The following is a 20,081-nucleotide window of genomic DNA, read 5'->3' on the forward strand; positions in this document are numbered from 1 at the left end:
CCTTTTCCTACTTCTCCCCCAAAGATATGCAAAGAGTAGTAATGTTATAAGATGAAAAACAATGTTCAAATGAAAATACACTTTATCTGTTGAATCATCTTCCTGTTTGAAGTTTGCTTTAAGAATCAGCAATCTCTTGGAGAAGTACTGTAAATGTCTACTTTTGCTCTAGACACTGAAATGTTACCAAACTCTGCAACATTCTAGCTGTTTCCCCCAGGTAAGTATGTTTATTGCATGACATACTCCAGTAACTTCCTTATCAAAGTCAAATCAGGTACGTTTTGATGATAACTGCTGTAAAGCTTTCTCTCAAGGAAAACTGATGCAGTTCTTCAGCTGTTCCATGTGTATTTTTTCAGTAATTGTTTTTACATTGATGACTCATTTGCGTTTTGATGATTCATACAAACCTATGAAAGTTAACAATCTTGGAGTTTTAAGGTCATTGTAGTTAGTGCATTAAAATATAATTAAGCTCTGGAGAAAGCCTAGGCAAAATAAGGCCCAAGAAGAAAATCTGTTAAACAGTCTTTGACATTTGCACACATTTCTTTCTGCATTCTGCTGTTATATGTTAGTTTTTAATTGTACATATAGCCAAAACAGTAAAAAAATAGAAGTAAATTTTTTCATATGCAACAATAAGTGGTCTTTCAAAATGAAATATAAGGGTTAGACTTAATGTTGTTCAAGTATGAAAGTATAAGAATTTGTTGCTCATTAGAACATGTTTCATCTTCAAAGGAAGTCAGTATTTTCATAGGAATATGCACTAGAACTATTAAACTAAAGGCAATCCACCAGCAACTTGTCAGTGCCTGACACTTTTCTAGCTTTTAGTCTAAACTCTTCCTGTTCAATGGTAGGTGCGTTCTAAGCAACTTCAGCTGTATAAAATATATTTCAATTCTGCAGTATTTGTATAAATACCATTAAGCCATAAAAGATAAGTAGTGAAATTCCTACATGGTAAGACTTTAATGTTACTAATACTAAAACTATGAAACTAAAAGAATATCTAAGTACAGGTTGGTTTGTTTTTGTTTTTTTTTTTTTAAATTTATGCAGGTCTCTCTTTTGAAATTGCTATTTTCCCCTCGTCAGTTTGACCACCTATACTATGTCCCAAACATAGCTTGTGCTATAGCTGTGTGTGTATATATATGCACACACACACACACATTCTTAAAATACTGAAAAGTAATAATACACTTTTTTATTAATGTAGCTTCATTTTAATTGAAAATACAAAGCAGGATTGCTTTACTTTGGAATCCTTTGGTAAGAAAGTAAATTATAAATGGATAGGTGCTTCTGAAAAAAACTAACAAACTAATCTGGTTTCAAGTTTTGGGTTATGATTCATTACACATATTCCTGTGGTTAACAAATTGTATTGCTAAATGCTAATTACATAGCAGTGTACTGCAACTAAAGAACTGGAAGTAGCAGTCGAGACTCATTAAATTTGAGACTGTGCTATAAAGGTTAAAGACAAAGAGGCAGATGGGTATTTAAATTGCACAGCTCATTTTATGATATGCAGGTATTTTGAATCTGTCTTAAACTGCTACACCTTCTCTTTCTTGATCTTGGGAGAACTGCTAATCTCCTTTTATACAGACCTATTTCCATCACTGGGTAACAAGTGTGCATTGCTACTTTTGAAATTTTTTTTAATTGTTATTTCAAAGTTGCTAAATTACTGCAAGGCTTAGATCAGGCATATCTCACTACTTTTAATATAGCTAAAAAAAAATCTGATCTCATCAAAGTCCTCTCATCAGAAATTTAGGAATATTTGAAATTTAAACAGGCAGAGTGGTGTTTTTCTGATTCTGAGCAAGAAGTATATTAAAGTCTCCTTTAAAATAAATGTATGAGCTCTTGGAAATTGTCATTTGACTTGTCTATATACTAAGCATTTTCTCATTCTCTTCTGATTTTTTTATCCAGTAATACTCCATGTTTGTTGTCTTTGCATAATTTTTAAATGTCATACTGCTAATAACTTTATATTCTTAACCTTCAGAATGGTCTTGTTACCATTATAAGGAAGGTGGTTTGTTACAAATGCATAATAAGGATTCATGTTGTATGTTCATATTCTTAAAAAGTAGCAATGAGTTTCCTGCAGACAGAGTATTATACTTCAAAAATGACTGGTGTACCCAGTGCAGTGTTCCTTTTTCTTGCGTAGCTAAGGATAAATGTCTTCTGTAATATTATGTTATTTTTCTGTATGGGAAATAAATAACTTACAGAAGTAGCAAGCAGAGTATGGATAATTTTAAAGGATAATTCTGGGACTTCTGGGACCTGCAATGGCGAGGGAAATGGTTTAGAACTTGAAACTAAATAAACTGCACTTTAAAACCTTCAATGGAGAAAGAAATAATAAAGTAATGTGACTATAAGGCTTCAAAAAATATTGAGATAAAGGGCATCAACCCTATTTTTATTGCATATTAGTTTTGAATTCAGCAGTTGATAGGCCTTATATAAAGGTAGAACTAACCTATTTGGCAGCTGTAAAAGAAATCTTAAGTTACCTTTAAAACTCTGCTATACAATGCTATATCAAAACATGAAATTTGTAAAATCCTCTAGTCTCTAATATTGCTTGAAAAGACTTTTCTTATACAGAACTTGTTCCCATTTTCTAATATTGATGTCCACATCTCAGGACAAGTTGTTTTTCCTTTCTGGTTGGTTCGGTCAGCTCTACCTAGACATTCTAATCTAATCATTGATATATTCAAGTTGTATGCCTAAATGCTACTATGGGAAGAAACTTCCTCTCTTCCTCTAAGTAGGACTAATTTTCAGCCTTATTTATATAGACCAATCCTACATGTACTCTTAACTTCTCATTAAAATTCCGTTGAATGAGCTGACTTCCAATCCATTGAAACACAGAAAGGTGTCTCTTCTCTCTAAAAACTGTAAGAACAATTTCTGTAACTATAATGACCATCAGGTTTTTAACTGCTATAGCAGGTCCCTGAAGTGCAATATTATTAGGTTGTTTTCATTTTACATAAACTTTAACCCGAGGCACATCTGGAAATGAGGGAAGTTGCTTACTTTCTGTATTTCTGTAACACGAGGAGAATAATTGTATATGCATTAGCTGCTGTGTATTAAGTCTTATAAAAAATGTAACTTCTATAAAAATATATTTATCAGGGCCAAAAGAGAGCTCTTGCAGTCCTCTCTGACTGTGTTCGGCCAAAGAACTTCACCCTGCAGTTCCTGCATCAAACCCCAAGCTTCCATCTGGAATTAGCACATCAAATAAGCTATTTATTTTCTAGAGTGATCACTTTCTAATAAACAATAATAGGTTAGTATTAGTGATTTTAGGATGGTCTCATCAATGCAGCACGTGTAACTTTAAAAAAAACAAACAAACAAAACCCAAGGGATAAATTCCTGTGACTTGCTTTCACCCATATGAAGGATGCTTACTAGAAAAAGCTGTTAGCATTTTTAACTGGTTTATGAGTGAAATACAGTCAAAAGGAGAAGTTAGTATCAGTTTATACTTAAAGCTGCAGCATGAGATGATTTAGACCATGACTTTTTACATTAAGGTGTTCAGTGTTGGGACTGGAAGACTTGAGAATTTTGAGAGATACATTTAAAATGTAGAGCAGAGTATTAGTCATTAATTCATGCTCACAGTCAGCATGTGCGTTTTGAAAATAGTATAAAACTTCATTCAAATAGAAGGAGGCTACGAAATATGCTTTTAAAGTTTATCTTTATTCTGTATTGTAAAGCGTTTTAAAACTCAAGGTTTACTTTTGTACTTAGGGAAGGGAATTGCTAGTTGGATAAAAGAAAAATTAAAATGTAGAAATTTCTGATGTCACATCATATGTATACAGAAAATCATTGTCAAAATAGTTTGTAAAAAAAAAAAAAATGCAACCCTCTGCTTTTTGTATTGCATAAACAATGTTCTTTTTTAAACTTCCTTTAAACTTTTAAATTTACAAAAAAATTTTGTAAATACTTCTAGCTCGAACTTGAACTGCAGGATCAGTGCCTGAAATGTTGCATCTTCAAGCAACTTTGTACTTGACAAGTGTAGCATGCGTAATTGCGGGAAATGAGTCATGTTCAAAGTGTGACAAAGGGCTAAATTTCTGTTGTAATAAATATGTGACATTTTTCAGTGCTTTTGTTTCGGTGATTCAATGGGTTTTGGCTCTAGAAGCGCTACCGCTCTTTGCCGTAGTTTCACTTGCGCGCCCGTGCGCACCTTTATATTCCTCTCTAGCGGGTTTCTGGGATGCGCCGCCTGCTCCGCGGACAAGCAAGCTCTAAAGTATTTTCCTTTTCAGTAACTCATTAAAACTTGATGACTTTCCTGGTTTTGAAACACCAGTGCTTTCCGTGGGAAAGAGCTCCACCCTGCTGTCCAAATTTTAAATCCTAAAATTAGTGTCTTAATTCCCGCTCCCTGGAGAACGGGGGCGGGTTCTAGGGCTCCGGGCGGGAGGCGCCGCCTCCCCCAGGGTCCGAGCTGCCGCCGGGCCAAGGGGATCGGCGACCGGGGACCTATCGGGCGGCAGGCCTCCGCACCTGGCGGCGCCCGGGCAGGGGCGGAGCGGGGCGGCCCGGACCCGCCTACCGCCGCCGTAGGGGCCGCCACGTCGGCCGGCGGCTGCGTAGGCGGCGGAGGGCGGAGCGCCGCGCCGCGGCCGGGCTGGCGGGGCAGGAAAATGGCGGCCGGTATCCGGGAGAAGCAGACAGGTAAGCGGCTTCCCGCCGTCTGCGCGGCGCGGGGGCTGCCCTTCCCGGGGCTGCGGGGAGGGAGGGAGGCAGCAAGGTCAGCCTCACGCTGCGGCCGGGGGCTCCTGCCGCCCGGCCCCCCTTTCCCTCGGCGGGGCCCCGGGGCGGGATGTGGGCGTCGCCGCGCCGCCTCGCCTCCGCCGGGGGATTCGCGCCTTCTCACCCGGCTTGGGTCTCCCGGCAACCGGCCGGCGGCCTTCTCCCTCCTCGGACCCCGACCGCCGCTGAGGCGCCGCTCGGCTGCCTCCGCAGACGGCGGGCCCGGGGCAGCGGGTCTCCGCGGGCCTCCGGCCGCAGCTCTCGGCGAGGGGGCCCGGCCCCGTGTGTGGCTGCGGTGCCCCCTGCCCGGGCGGCGGCGGCAGCGGGCCCAGGCCCCGGGGACGTGGCCGCAGGTGCCGCCGTGTTGTGGAAATTGGCGGGGGCGGTGCGGGGAGCGGTGCGGGTCTCCCGTGGCCGCGGGGAGCGCGTTGTGCTCTCTCTCCGTTGCAGTTGCCTTTCTGCCCGTGGCAAGGATGGACGGGCAGCACCGTTAACGGTTCTAAAAACAAAGCTGCTGTCGTGGTGCTGCCGTTAAGGCAATGCAGGGGCCTGGGCGTGTGTACTGACCCTCAGGAAACTGAGAATACACGATTAACAGCTGCAGCTAATTACGCAGGAGGTTTTCTGTGGGCTACAGGTTAGTTATTCAGCCCCTCCTTACACTTTACTGCGAGTTCATCGTTGACTCGCTCTTCTCTGCCTTGGTGCTGCCGTGTGGAGCCTGGAGCCACCCGCCGGAGCAGCCTCCTCCAGCGCAGGGCGTCCGGCCCCACGGTCCCCGACTGCCCGCCCTTGCTGAAGTTTTTGTCAGCAGTTTGAGCTGTAATCTTGTCACCTTCTCCTTGACAGCCGCAGTATCGTTCTGGTGGTATAGAGGGCTCTGGGTGCATTTATTTAACATGAAATGTGTAAAATAATCTGCCTGGACATCTCAGTCTGGGCTTCTGTGTGGACCGTAAATATTTACTTGTATTCTCCATCTTCTTTTTGTGTCAGAAGTCTGCTTTCTGTAATCTCATTCCTGTGGCCATCTACCATTAATAGTGCTATTTGGTGTTCCTCTGCAGTCCTTTTCTTCTCTTTGCTGCCTTTCTGTTAAAGCCCCGCTGCCTTTGAGCCCTTCTTCCATACAGCTTGGTTATTTTCTGTTGTGCTTCACCTTGTGACTTGATGATTTCCGTCAGCCTTTACCACCGAAGCCCTCCTGTCTTCCACTGGGGGGTCGTTCCCAAGGAAGTAGACCGAACAACTAAAAGATACACAGAAAAAGGCCAGGATTTATTATTGTTTAGTGTTTGTATTACCATGTATGTGCACCGTCTGTTGTGACCTTTATACTGGTTCGTAACCAGTCAAAGTATATAACTGTGCAAGCACAGTAAAAAAACTGATCCTTGCCCCAGAGAGTATTCGGCCTAAAAGAAAGTGAAACAGCAGTATAAATACAAAAAAAAAAAGACGCCCAGAGACTTGCTGAATGTTTGTCAAGATTGTCACAGCACGTCACTAGTCTGATTGCCGACTTCCTTAGTAGGGAGCGAGCTTATGCCAAGTTTAAGTGGTAAACCCTGCAAAGCAGCTGCTTCAGACCCGGTAGAACCGAAATACGTAACCATGCAGCTTTATACAAAACTGCTCGTTTGGCTGAACCGTATGGAAGGTGTCGCTGGCGGTGAGGGAGCAAAGGCTCCAGGAGCAGTCTGTAATCAGGTTTCAGGATTGCTCCATGGTATTTAAAAAAAAAAGAAAAACAAGCGGAAGGCTGGATTCCAGGGAGACCCAGCGCTCGGTGCCTCCTTGCCTCTTCCCATCGTCGAGTGTCACTGCAGGTAACGTGGTTTGAAAAGGCAGAGGAGGCAGGGACAGAGGGCAGAGGAGGACTTTAGAAACACTGCCTGGGTGTGGATGGATGGTGTTAGGAAAACCAGGGTTCAGCTGGAGTTGAGACATGAAGCAGATGTCAAGAGCAATGAGAAGAGCTTCTGCTGTTTCCACTACATTAATAGTGAAAGCATGAATAAGGAAAAATGTTGGATCGTTGCTAAGTGGAGCCAGTATTTAGTGGTGATGGACACAGATAAGGCTGAGGTACCTAGTGCCTTCTTTGATTCAGTCTTCACCAAAAAATTCTCCCAGGCCTTTGTGTCACTTTGGAGTCAAACATGGAGTGAATCCTTTTGGAAAATGTTTCTCATCAAGTGAAGGAGAAGGCAAGTGTGGATTTTTGTATGGTAATGATGCCTGACCAGCCTGATGGCCTTCAGTATCCAAGTTAGGATGTCAAGGGCTGGAGGGATGGACAACGAGATAAGTAAAAAAAATGGTTGGATGGTCAGGCTCAGAGGATTGTGGTTAGTAAGACATGCTATACCTGGAGGCTGGTAACAACTGGAGCACCGCATGGGTCTGTCCTGTGACCTGTCCTACCAGTGACCTGGAGGAAGTGTCAAAGTGCACTCTCATTAAGTGTGTAAGTGACAGGAAACTAGGGGAATCAGTTAATATAATAGAGGGCAGAGCTGCTGCTCAGGGGAACCTATAAGGGCAAGAGGAATGGGCCAACAGGGACCTTATGAAATTCAGCAATGACAGATGTAAATTCCTTCCCCTGGAAAGGAAGAACCCCTTGCAGCGTCCATGGGACAGTGCAGGGGGCTGGCAGACTGGGGGCTGGAGACTTTTCCACTCCGCCGAAAAGGCCTGCCCCGGGCTCTCAGTGTCCAGCGAGCTGAACATCAGCCCAGGGTGCACCCCGGCATAGCAGCATCCTCAGCCATACTCACGGGAGCACAGCCAGCAGATGGAGGGGAGCGATCGTCATCCCCCTTCTCAGCCCGAGGAGGCCACACCTAGATACTGTGAATGGTCTGTGGCTGCCATTACAGGAGAGGTGTTTCTCAGTTGAAGGGACTTTAGCAAGGGACAACCAAGATGGTCAGGGGCTGGAGCACTTGCCCCATGAGGTGAGGCTGCGGTAGGAAAGGCGGCTTCATGGGGGGACCTAACAGCAGCTCCCCAGTGCCTGTGGGGAGGGCATTGAGAAGATGGAACCAGTCTCCCTGGGGTGGTGCGTGGCAGGAGGGTGAGGAACAACAGGCATAAATTGAAACGAGATGTTCAAACAGGGTATAAGGAAAAAATTTTTCACCACAAGGATGGTCAGTGCCACATAGCTGACACTGCTTGAGAAGGAGGTTGGGCTGGAGATCTCCTGAGGTCCTTTCCAGCCTGAGCTGTCCTGTGATACTGTAAACCCCAGGGAAATTGCGCTGAGTACCCTCACAAGCCTCATTCAGCTGAAGAGTTAGAAGTTAACTATTTCTGCTGCTCTCCATTTATGAGCAAAGTGCTGTACGTTGCCCTGATTTCTGAAAGTTTTTCCTCTTTGCAAAGCTGTGTGATGATTTTGTTTATGAGTCTGAAGAGAATAGCCGTTAACTTACAGTGAGGCAAATAGTCTTTTGCTTCTAGTCAAAGATGGGAGAACGGCACATGGGTGTTGTTTAATCAGGTAAATGAGGAAATAGACTTATAAGTTAGAGGTAGGTGAAGGAATCTGCAAGGTTTCTGTGTTGGATGTGAAGTTAAAGGAAAGCTCATTCCCATTTCAAAGAGTTTTCCTGCTGCGAATGAGGGGTATATTTGTACCCCTTAAAGCAGCAATTTCTTCCTGTGAGTTTTCAAAATGTTTTGAAATATGTATCGGTGTTAGTCAGGTGAGGAGGTATTTTTTGCTTTTTGCTTGTGTGCATACTCTTGTTCTGTGGGGTAGGAAAAGCAGATCAGGGAGTAAAGCAAACTAGTTCCTACTGTACAGAAGGCACCTTCAGGGAGATACTGGAATTGTTTTTAAGGCAAACTGCAGCAGAATATAGCCCATGTAACTAAGGAGTGAGATTCTTTCTTCATGTTTTGGGACTACTTCTTTTCCTTTTGTGGTTTCTTCCATAAATTCATAGAATCACAGAATAGTTCAGGTGGGAAGGGACCTTAAGGATCATTGAGTGCCATTCTAGCTGACGTGTGCCACTTGTCAGTCAAAGCTTCATAAAAATAATGAAAATGTGACTTGTTGCATTTATATTTTATGATGGTTTTCCTCTCAAATGAAATGTATGGTAAAATCATGGTAGTGTGTTTAATCTCTATTGTTGAAGTCTAAAGAGAGTAAAGCATTATTCTGCTTTATTTTCCAGTGGCTTTGAAACGTATGCTGAACTTCAACGTTCCTCCCGTTAAAAACAGCACAGGAGAACCAGTATGGAAGGTAAGAACTACTTGAACAGGAATAGGATAATTTTATAGTGTTCAAAAAAGTTCAGATTTTCAAATTGTCACTAACTCGAGTATCTTCTCTATGTTCTTAACTTGTAGAAAATAGTTTTCCTGTGTGTTATGAATATACAGAATTGAATAGCAGAATTGTTGAGAAAAATACCTATTTGAGAGATCGGCTGCTTGAAGACCCAATGACTGATTCTTTAGGCAATATTTTAACGAGCAACCCAGGACATTTTTGGAATATACTTAGGTCTCATTGATACCTGTTGGCAGAAACATACGCGATACCTTACAGGTGAACCCACAGAGTCAGAAAGGAACTCATAGAAAGGGAAAAACTATTGATAGCCTTAACTTTAGAACAAGCTGAGCTCAAGCTACCTTTGTCAGCTTTAAGAAGTAATTTGTCTAAAAGTTTTTGCTACTACAAAGCATATATTCTGTCTTTTCATCCATTCTGTTGTCTTTTTTTTTTTTTGCTAGTTCCAGTTTTTCCTCTCTGCTTCTCCTTTTGTTTCCTCCCAAAAGCAGTCAGAAATTCTGCACTTACAATAACAAATTTCTGACAGCAGATTCCTGTTTGACTGACACTTTTCAGGCAATGGAAGTGATGAATTCATTGCGCTTTATCATTGAGTTTCTTTTCATTCATTTTTTTTCTGTATTAATAAGCACAAATGGAAGTCCATGACAAAGTAGTGATGTGTTATAAATTGGTAAATGTTTACCATTTTTCAGGTTAGGGCGGTAGTTCCTTAAACCTCAGTTCCTGTACCCACTGTATCCTGTTTTCTACTGTATCCATTTTTTACACCACTTTGTAAAAAGATGTATATCTCTTTCAGGTTCTCATTTATGACAGATTTGGCCAAGATATAATCTCACCTTTGCTGTCAGTGAAAGAGCTGAGAGATATGGGAATCACTTTGCATCTGTAAGTAAAATAATCAGGATTTTTTTAATTTGCTAAAAAGAACTTAATTTAATATTTCCCCAAAATCACAAGCAAAACATTGAAAATAATTTGATTAATAACTACTAAAATAAAGATTATACCCTGACTTGTTTCTAAAATCAGGTGGTATTACTCGGAATCAGGGAGTGGAAAGATAATTCCTTTTCAGTAGGATTTCTTACTAAGTAGAGGAGGCCCCTGCTCAAAAATAAAAATTATCCAGTAGGTGTTTCGGGGAGTCTCTCTATATGTACAATTTCCTCTGTATTGATATATCTTAAAATTATTTTGGCATATATTCTGCTTGTCTTTTTACACATAGATTTTAACTGTCTTTTGTCAAAGGTATGGAATCTTTAAGTATTACTTTAAGAGATTTCTCTTTCTCCAGATTATATTTATTTAGTTCATTGTCATTCCTTAGCTGTGGTAGTAGTCATGGAGGATCTTTGAATATGCATTTATTTTTTTTCATAAGTTTATTAACTTTTACTAAGTGAAGGCTAGAAACAGAAACACAGTTTAACGTGTTAACAGATCAGCTGAAATGTGTAAGCACCTCGCCTGTCTTTGTTTTAATGAGGAAAGGCAAGTTTAATAGTATGAGATATGCAGATTTTTTGTTATGTCAACAATTAATAATTGGTATATAAACCTTGCGGATGGAGTATTTTACCTTCCTCTGAATGGATTAATTTATTTTTGAAGATTTGCAAAGTCTTTTCTCAAGCTTTGAATAAACTGTGGAGACCTCTAGTCTATAGTCAGCCAAAAATTATACAAATGCAATTTTGCTATTTTTTCATGTTTTGTTCGTGCTAAAATCTGGCTAAATCTAGGGATAAATTGTAGGAAATTAAATGTGTCTGTAGAAATAAATAATTTCTTTAACTTATATAATTTTACACAAATCAGAGGAGGAACACATTAGAGATGTACTTTTTCTGCCTTACAGGCTTTTGCATTCAGATCGGGATGCTATTCCAGATGTTCCAGCTGTTTACTTTGTAATGCCAACAGAAGAAAATATTGACAGAATGTGCCAGGTAACTTGCATGCTGAGTGTTTCAAATGCGTGGACCCAACAGAGGAAGAGTGTGTGAAGTAATCCTGCACTCAGTGGAGTTTGACCATTCTGTATCTAGTTCTTGGTTGTGTCTGAACACCTTCGCTTGCAATTTTTAATATATTTTTATATATATTATATATAATTATAATATATTATAATATATATAAAAATATATATTATTTTATATATATATATTTATATATATATTTCCCAAAATTTTTACATGCCAAACTTTGATTTCCCAGAAAATAGAAGGGTAATCTGTGTTTTGGAGAGAGAGTGAGTTTGGGGAGTGAAAAGACAAGAGGCAGGGGACACAAATCAAAATACAGGTAGTTCCATTTAAAGATAAGGAAAAGCTATGTTACTGAGGGTGGGTGAATGCTGGAACAGATTGCCTCGAGAGTTTCTGGAGTCTCCATCCTTGGGGATGCTCAAACCTCAGCTGGATACAAGCCTGAGCCACTTGCTCTATTTGACTCTGCTTTGAGCTGGGGAGGGTTGGACTAGGATAAGCTCAGTTTTTCACATTCTCTGGGAGGAATGACATCTTTTCCAGAGGTAGGAAGAAGAGCCAAGGGTGCTTTTGGTCAGTGGTAAGGTGTGGAGTAGTAGTTGCTATCTGATAGCTTAAATTTCATTTCCTGATTTTTGTAGTTCTGTGTGAGGCTAGTTATATCTAGTTATGTAGTCAATACACTGCCTACAGGGCTGTAGGAACATTCCAAAAATTTAATTTGCCTGTGGATAATTGGAACATCACATAGTAAAAGTAAGAATGTTTTTTAATTAGCAGAAATATGTTAGTACTTATGCAGGAAAAAGGTTGTGGTTTTCCTTCCTTTCAGGATCTTCGAAACCAGCTTTATGAATCTTATTATTTAAACTTTATTTCTGCCATTTCGAGAAGTAAACTGGAAGATATTGCAAATGCTGCCATAGGTGCTAACGCAGTAACTCAAGTGGCAAAGGTAAGAAAATCCCTCAGTCTCTAATGTTAAAGTTGCTGCCATTACAGGTGTTATTGCATTCTTACATGGCTGCTTCAGCACCATACACAGCTTTTCTGACTGAATCATGAGCAAAACAAACGTTTAGCTAGATTCAGTGCCAGGCATAGATTTACTGGGGGGAAAAAAGCGAATCTACAGTCATCTGTGGTGAAGCTTAGTACTATGCTTCAGCTTAGTCAAGAGCCCAAGACCTTGTGCTCAATGATAAGGGGAAATATAGTGGTTTCGGAATATTCTCTATCTCGTCAGCTCAATGAGTATCTCTGTTACACATGTAACGGGGAGGGGATTTTAGCTCGGAAATACTTGAAAAGTGCGGTATGAGTGCAGTTGTCATTTTAAATAGGTAGCATACTGCAGAGGTGGGTGTTTCGTACACACACATTGTTACTCAGTACAATCCTATACCTTTATGATTTATAGACAGGTATCAGGTATGTACCTTCTTATTTTTGTTGAGTGCCTGTACCAAAACCTGCAAATTATTAACTAATTATTTTCATATGTACTTAAATGTGTTCACTTTTTCTCACTCCTGTTAGGGAGAACTACTGGAGAGAGAAAGAAACTTGTGAAATTAAGTGAAAACTACTAGTATTGTTTAAGCCTGAAGTCTTCAGCAGGAGTAAATTAGTGCAGCACTGTGAACTAACTTTCTTAAATTTATTTTTCTGTTGTAATGTGCCATTAACAGTTTATGCTATAGAGAGGTTTAATATTTTTTTTCTGAATGTACAGGTATGTTTTCTTTTAGTAGGTGGTTCTGTAAAAGGTTCAAAAAGAAGTAGCAACAAATCAGAGATAGGTTTGGGGGTTTTCTTTATGCTTCACTCTGGACTGTTCTGACCATTATTCCTTGATTTCTAGGTGTTTGATCAGTATCTTAATTTTATTACTTTAGAAGATGACATGTTCGTATTGTGTAACCAAAACAAAGAACTTGTTTCTTACCGTGGTAAGTAAAATTTGTATAAAATTCATACTGGAGTGTCTAAAGTTGAAATTTACTTTTGAAGTTGTGGCTAATACCAAGCAATAATTTTATTTTGCTTTGATCTGCTCAGAATTCAGGATAATCTGTTAGATGTGTAGTTTAAAGTCATGAAGGAAGCAGTTCTTAGATATGAACTTCAGCATCTTTATTAGATGGCTGTTGCAATACTGAAAAATAATTACGTATTTTTAAATAACAAATTTAGTAAAGCAAAACTGCAGTATAGACGTACATGGGTAGCTTTTCTTATTCAAGATGTGGAGATGTGGAGGGTGTGCAAGGAGAGATGGTTAGGATCAGGGGCTGGAGTAGTGCAGGGAAGAATCTGGGAAAGGGCATTCTGGAAAATTAGAAATGCTGATTGCTTCTGTGAGCGTGTGAGCCAGGCGTGTCAGCTTCTTCATGAAGTCTCAGGGTTGCAAGTGAAGTCAGCCTCGTGGAAATCTTTTTTTCTTTTCTTGGGACTTCTGTTGGAGCTGTTTTGGAACCTACCAGGAAAACTGAGTGGCTGCCTTAGTTACCTCTACAGCTACGGTGCTGTGCCAACTCAAGTCATTATATATACTAGTTGTCATAATTGTCCACGTGGTTTTCCTACCCCCTTTGATCTGATTTTTGTGCTCCTCTGACCCATTCAATATGCTAAATCAATAGAGGACGATCACTCTGCCTCTCCTGCCCCTCTTACTCAAATGGCTAGCTATTACAGGGTGGGTCATCTTGCTGCCCCTGCTGCAGTTTCCCTCATCTTCTCCTTTTACATCAGAATCAGTGATTTTGGAGCTGCAGAGTGTTTATTCAGTTGACTCATTCCACAGAAAATACCAGCTCATGTGTGTGATCCACAAACCCAATGCAAGGGAAGCAGCAGAAGTGTGTATGTTAGAGGCAAGACAGCCCTTTTTTAGCAGCAGCTCCTCATTACTTTAGTGTAGTCACATTGCCACACAGTTAATTGCTGATTTATTTGGATGTACTGAATACTCGCTAGTGACCAAGTGGAGATGAGGAGTCTCCATATGTCTAACAATTAACAGTGAGATTTTTCTCCTCTTTCGCCCAATTTCTAAATTCATTACCTTCCTTTAAAACTGCATCCATAATACTGGGTTCTGTCACACTGGGGATTGATTCCGTTGTCAGAATGAAGGGCATTTTTGTTTGAAAAGCAGGGGTTTTTTACCAAAAACTGCTCTTAAAAGTTTTAGTAATAATTGTTTTGTGATGTGTTTGTGTGTATGTAGGGATACTTGACCGGTTCTCATAATGTTCCTGCTAGCTAACAAGGAATTTGAATTAAAATGACTGAAAATGTTTAGCACCCCTTGGTTTCTTTGTGGTCTGTTTTTCTCTCTTGGGCTGCTGAAATTTGCCACACGACACACGGTTTCACACTGTGTTTAACCCAGTCTAGAGGTGGGCTGTTTCCAAAAGTTGGTCGAACAGAAATCTAATCTCCCATAGCGAGTGGTTAGTTTTCCATTAGAGCACTGGGCCGATCCATCCTGCTGTGTGAGCTCTGGATCCGACACAGGCAGGCAGTAGGAGTGCAGGGCTGAAGAAAAAGTCATCTTTTTTGCCTTTGGAGAGTAACTCTAGCAGGAAACTGCCAGTTTGTGTATAGTTTCATAAGCTACGTAAGTCAATGTAAATCTGACGGTGATGAAAGGGGGCTGCTGTTCTTGCCTCAGCTCTGCCGTGTGTGGCCACGCACGGAGCTGGATGGGTGAAATAAGAACAAATATAACAAAAAAGGGTAATTTTCAGTTTTCTGATTTCCTGGCTATAATGACTGCATTTACAGAGGGGTAATGTTGGGACAGATAACATCCTTCAATTATGTAAAAGGCTCTCACAGTCAGAAAGGAGATAACACATTCTCTCTGTCCATGTGGTAATGGACAAGAAGTGATGAGCTTAAATTGCAGCAAGAAAGTTTCTGGTCAGATATTAGGAGCACTTTCTAACATTACAGATAGTGAAATATTAGAATAGATTATCTGTAAACATTATGGCATTTTCATGACTGAGAGGCTTTGGGAATTGGTTTAGTCACAGGAATAAATAGGTTTAACATCTTTGGGCAAGGGGACTGACTAGCTAGTCCCTTGGGCTCCCTCTGGTTCTGTTTTTCTACGACTGTGTAGAAGAAAAAGTAAATGGGTAATAGTGGTATAAAGTCGATGTTCCTGGCATCCAGTTTGATGCTATTTGAATGCTTCTTCATCGAATTTGGATCAATTTTGTAAAACAACAAGAAAATGTAGGAGAATGTAGGAGACCTAAGCTTGCTTTTATGTAATAGATGCATCCCCAAAAAGGTTGTTACAGCGCAGAGAGAGGAATATAGAGAATACGTGATAGAACATTTTGCTGAAAGATTATTAATGGAGTTTCTCAAAGGTTGATCTTTACTGCTCTTTAGCAGTAATATTGAATGTTTGTGTTGATTGCTATGGTAGAAAAAAAAAAGAAGAACGTGTTCATAAAATGTGCATGTTACACAAAATTAGAAGGCACTGACAATATGCAGATTACTGCAACATCATAAATGAGTACCTTAAACATAATAATAGGGAGGGAATTAAATTTTAAAATTGAGAAAGGCAAGGGAATAAAAGTAAGATTATTGCCCCCCTGCAAACTGGGAGACGATTAGTTGGAGATAACTACAGAATGATAGCCCCAGTTAATTTCAAAGCTTTGTCATTACAGAAAAATAGATACTGGGCTGCCTTTCTTGGTGCTGATAGTTCAGAAACTTGAACTCAGAATAAAAAAAACACTGGGCAGGGGTGGGAGGGCACTTCTGTTGCTGCTGTCATCCTAGCAGCCTAGTGAAAAGTTGGACTTACTACATATAGCTGCTGATAGAAATTGCTGAAATAATCCGTCTCTCTAAAGTTCTTAGAGGACAAAGCTGGGAAAAAAGGCCCCTTTAAAGTTAGAGAATTATTATGGCTGGCCATGCATAAATTTGGGATGGAAGGCTTATTAATGTTTTGAGCTTTGAAGTTCGTTTTTGAAGAAAGAGTATAAGACAAGTAATTATGTGAGAAATTTTTAAAGGTAAAATAAAACAAAGGAGGATGGGATTTATGACATGAATCCTGAGGTGGTGCTTGACTTGAGACCTGTGATAAAATTAGGTTTGATGTTTCCTGTTGGCTATTATATTCTTGTCAGTGTTAATTATTTAAGAGAAATGTTGCTGCGTGTCTCTTGTTCTGACCTAAATAAGGGACGGAAATCTTTATATCTGTAGTGTAAAATATTTTAGAACTTGGGAATTGGCCCTAACTTAGAGACTGACAGTAAATTTATTTAAAAAAAAAAAAAAAAAAAAGGAAAAAAGAAAAGGAATCTCCCGTAAAAGAGGTAGGATTTAGAATCTTTAAATATAGATAACCTCAGACAGGAAATTCTCTTTAAATTATACAATTAATTTTTGAGGATTTTACATCTGAAAAATGGTTTCCAAGTGGATGGGCATTTCTGTTCTATAACATGGTTTTCTAGGAGTTTTTTAGTAATGCAGTCAAGAAATTACAGTATGCATTGTCAGAGATAATTGGAAACGATTGTGTCATGTTTGACCTTATACAGTGAGCAATAATTAAGTTCTCCCATTTTTTTGCTCAATAAAAAGAAAAAAAAGGGGGGGAGGAACTAATGGATGTGCTAAGAAGGGCATTTCACGTTTTGATCTCTTCTGCAACAAAAGCTGTTGGCTATTAACAGCCATTAGGTAAGGGGAGGATCACTTTCTTGGTACAAAACTGGCATAAACTTCTTTAACCATATTCTAAACTTTTTTCCACACTGTTTTAGCCATTAACCGACCAGATATAACGGACACAGAAATGGAAACTATAATGGACACTATTGTTGATAGTCTCTTCTGTTTTTTTGTCACACTTGGTAAGTTTTCAAATTCTAGCATGTTTTCCATATGTTTTCCTTTTAGAAAAGATCCATATTCAATGAGATACTTAGAAATTTAGTGATGTAATATATCAAATTAAAGGCAGAATTAGATCTGTGACAGAAATCTTAATAGTTCACAGGGTGAGTTAATGATGTTGCTCAAATTATTGCTATACATCTGCAAAAGGCAATAAAGGCTGTCCGACATGGGAGTTGAATCTTAGTCCAATGGGAGAAGAATACTGAGATGCAAAGGTTTGGATTCACTGTTTTCACAAAATCTTAGTTTGCAATGAAGTTCAATAGTGCTTTGAGTTTGGATTTGTAGCTCTTAAAAAAAAACAAAAACCCAAAACCTACAGAAAAGAAACAATCAAAACCCTCACACAAACCCTGCAAAGATCTAACTGAAATAACTCAAGGAGTAGGAAGATATATTAAATTTACTTATTTTATTGTGAGTTTTCTTGATGCTTAGCTCATACATTTTTTCATAGTGGTGGCATTTAATCTATGTTCGCACTGACATCAGTCAATCTGAGTTAGCATTCCTACAAGGAGAGCAGGGGATCACCAAGGGGCAGTCTGTTCAAGAGACATTCCCTCGGACATACTGAGTTCTTTCAAGTGTTAGTGTGATGCAAATTACATCTGTTTTACTCAGTCACCTAAACTCTATGTTATTGGAATTTTCATATTTATATAGATAAGTGAGAAACAGTAGCTAAAGATTTTGGAACCTGAAAGCCAATGGAAAATATGTTTTTGAAAATAACATTACCCTGCAGTGAGTTATAACTGATATAGTGTGGTGGCAGTGGTGTTACAGTACTTACTATTACTGTTTTCAAGGGACTTCTAACCTTTTGAAACTAAGTTTTAATGCTTCTGTGTGAGACAGTTTGTCCCTTTCACAGTACATTAGCTCTCTTTCTTGGGTACACTCTACTTCTCATAAATACCTGTATGAGGTATTCACTTAACTTTTGTAAAACTTTATTTAATATTTCTATACCGTATTTTTTGTTTCATAGATAAAAACTGCAAGAGAGAAATTTAATATATGTTTGTATTGTCCACTTGAAAAATTCCATTTCAGAATGTTACTAAAAATTTGTTTTATGAAAAATACACTAATTTATAATCTGAAAATTATAATGCAAGTAGAAGTCAATATATCTTTTATTAGGAGCTATTCCTATAATCAGATGCTCAAGAGGAACTGCAGCTGAAATGGTGGCAGTGGTAAGAAACTATTTTCTGAACAAGTATCATTGTTTCAAAACTTTTCTAACAGCTAGTTTACTTTTCTCAATCCTAGGCAGAGATTTAGTGTCATTGTATCCTTTTCCTTATGAAGCAAATAAAACTGGAAAGGAGATATACCAGTTTTCCTTTATGATTTCGTGCAATTCATCTGTAGAAATTGTAATATTATGAAATCAGCTGATGAGAAACTTTAAACATGAATAATCATTCCTAATCTAGAGTTTATCAAGATTTTCTGACAGGCACTATAATTACAATCATTAAGTTACATCTACACGGTTTAAAAAGTGGCTGTCTGGCCTGGGTTTTTCTGTGTGTCTTATTAAGAAGTATTTATTTAGCTATCTTACTGGGAAACCCCATAAGTACAAGACATTTTTACGATATTAAAGTAAACTGACATGGAACTTGATCATCAAGTAGGGATGAAGTTACCAAACTAAATCACAATTAAGAGTCTCTACAGCACTGTCTCCATTAGGAGTCACCGTGCCTCATTTCTTGCGCATTCCTCACATCTTTCTTTGCTAGTGAAGCCTTACTACTGATTAAACCCAGGCATTCAGCGTGCATCCTATTATGCTGAGGGGGCTCTCAGCTTTATGAAACGCTTAATGTGGCAGCGTCTGCCCCTGCTGTGGTTCCCTCTTGGTGCTTCCTGCTGGTATTTTCTATTTGCATGTCTTGGGAGAGGGTGCTAATTGCCTGGGAGAAGATTAGTGGACCTAAAGGAAATACCATTTTTGTGGTCCTGGTTACAGACATAAATGCTTGAGGGAGAAAATAGAAGGAAGAGATTTCTCTCTTCCCCATGTGCAGTGGACCTAGGCTTCCTGCAGCTAAGGCATTTATAAACTACAAAATAGCACAATAAATCTTAAAATGTTGATCAAATGAAAAGTTTAGGAAACTATTGGTTTGTTAAAAGCTGTTTTGTTTCCCCCACACAGAAATTAGATAAGAAGCTCAGAGAGAATCTAAGAGACGCCAGAAACAGTCTTTTTACGGGTGATACTCTTGGAGCTGGCCAGTTCAGGTACGGTGTTAGTAGTAACTATGTATTTTTATTTTTTGTATTCATTAGGATAAGTCATGACGGTGGTGAAAACTGTGTCTACAAGAATTTGGTTCAAGTTCTATATTAAAAAAATTATTTACTCTTAAGGGAGTTTTCCAATCTCTTAGCATAACCAGTTTGAAAACTTACATAGCTAATAAGTGTGTAGTCCTAGGACAGTGAGACAAAAATTATTTAACGAATCAGGTAATTTTGTTCACCCTCTAAACCCAGCAAGACCCAAGCTCCTGAAAATACGCTCGGTTTACAGGACTACAGTATGGATTTGGCTGGCTGGATGTGTCTGCTAGCAACCTTTAGTCCGTTGAAAAGAAATACCCATTATCTCACTGGTGAGCACTGTTACCAGCTGTCATTATGTCAAAAGCAAATGTTTCTCAACTGATCCCTATGTCTACCAGAGGAGGACTGCTTAAGCACTGCCAATTGGATAATTAGATAGTTAAGGACTGTGAAATCATGACCGTTTGAATCCATTGAAGGGAAAGAGGGGTGAGAAAAGACATTGTGGATGCCTGCCTGCCCTGAATGCCGTGTCCCCGGATAGCCCCACAGGCTGCCTTGGGAGCGTGTATTACAGGAGTTTGCGCTGTACATGAAAAGATGAGGACATGTATCAGGAAGGCTGTAGCTGAAGGAAATAGGTATGA

At 39.5% G+C, this 20,081-nt stretch overlaps 1 protein-coding gene across 2 annotated transcripts in view; it reads left to right on the forward strand.

Moving 5' to 3' along the window:
• The first annotated feature begins 4,652 nt into the window (after window positions 1-4,652).
• SCFD1 (sec1 family domain containing 1) overlaps window positions 4,653-20,081 on the forward strand; it is a 50,090-nt gene continuing 34,661 nt past the window's right edge. The window contains exons 1-9 of one of the 2 annotated variants that reach the window (XM_074150024.1): window positions 4,653-4,767; window positions 9,042-9,112; window positions 9,972-10,060; window positions 11,037-11,127; window positions 11,999-12,121; window positions 13,031-13,118; window positions 16,989-17,078; window positions 18,274-18,329; window positions 19,304-19,389. In XM_074150024.1, the coding sequence (XP_074006125.1) occupies window positions 4,737-4,767; window positions 9,042-9,112; window positions 9,972-10,060; window positions 11,037-11,127; window positions 11,999-12,121; window positions 13,031-13,118; window positions 16,989-17,078; window positions 18,274-18,329; window positions 19,304-19,389 (725 nt within the window). In that variant the 5' untranslated portion in view covers window positions 4,653-4,736. Of the gene's footprint in view, window positions 4,768-9,041; window positions 9,113-9,971; window positions 10,061-11,036; window positions 11,128-11,998; window positions 12,122-13,030; window positions 13,119-16,988; window positions 17,079-18,273; window positions 18,330-19,303; window positions 19,390-20,081 lie in introns of those variants that run through there. The other variant, XM_074150025.1, reaches the window with a different exon arrangement.

Source organism: Numenius arquata, chromosome 6, assembly GCF_964106895.1.
Source record: "Numenius arquata chromosome 6, bNumArq3.hap1.1, whole genome shotgun sequence".
Lineage (NCBI taxonomy): Eukaryota > Metazoa > Chordata > Aves > Charadriiformes > Scolopacidae > Numenius > Numenius arquata.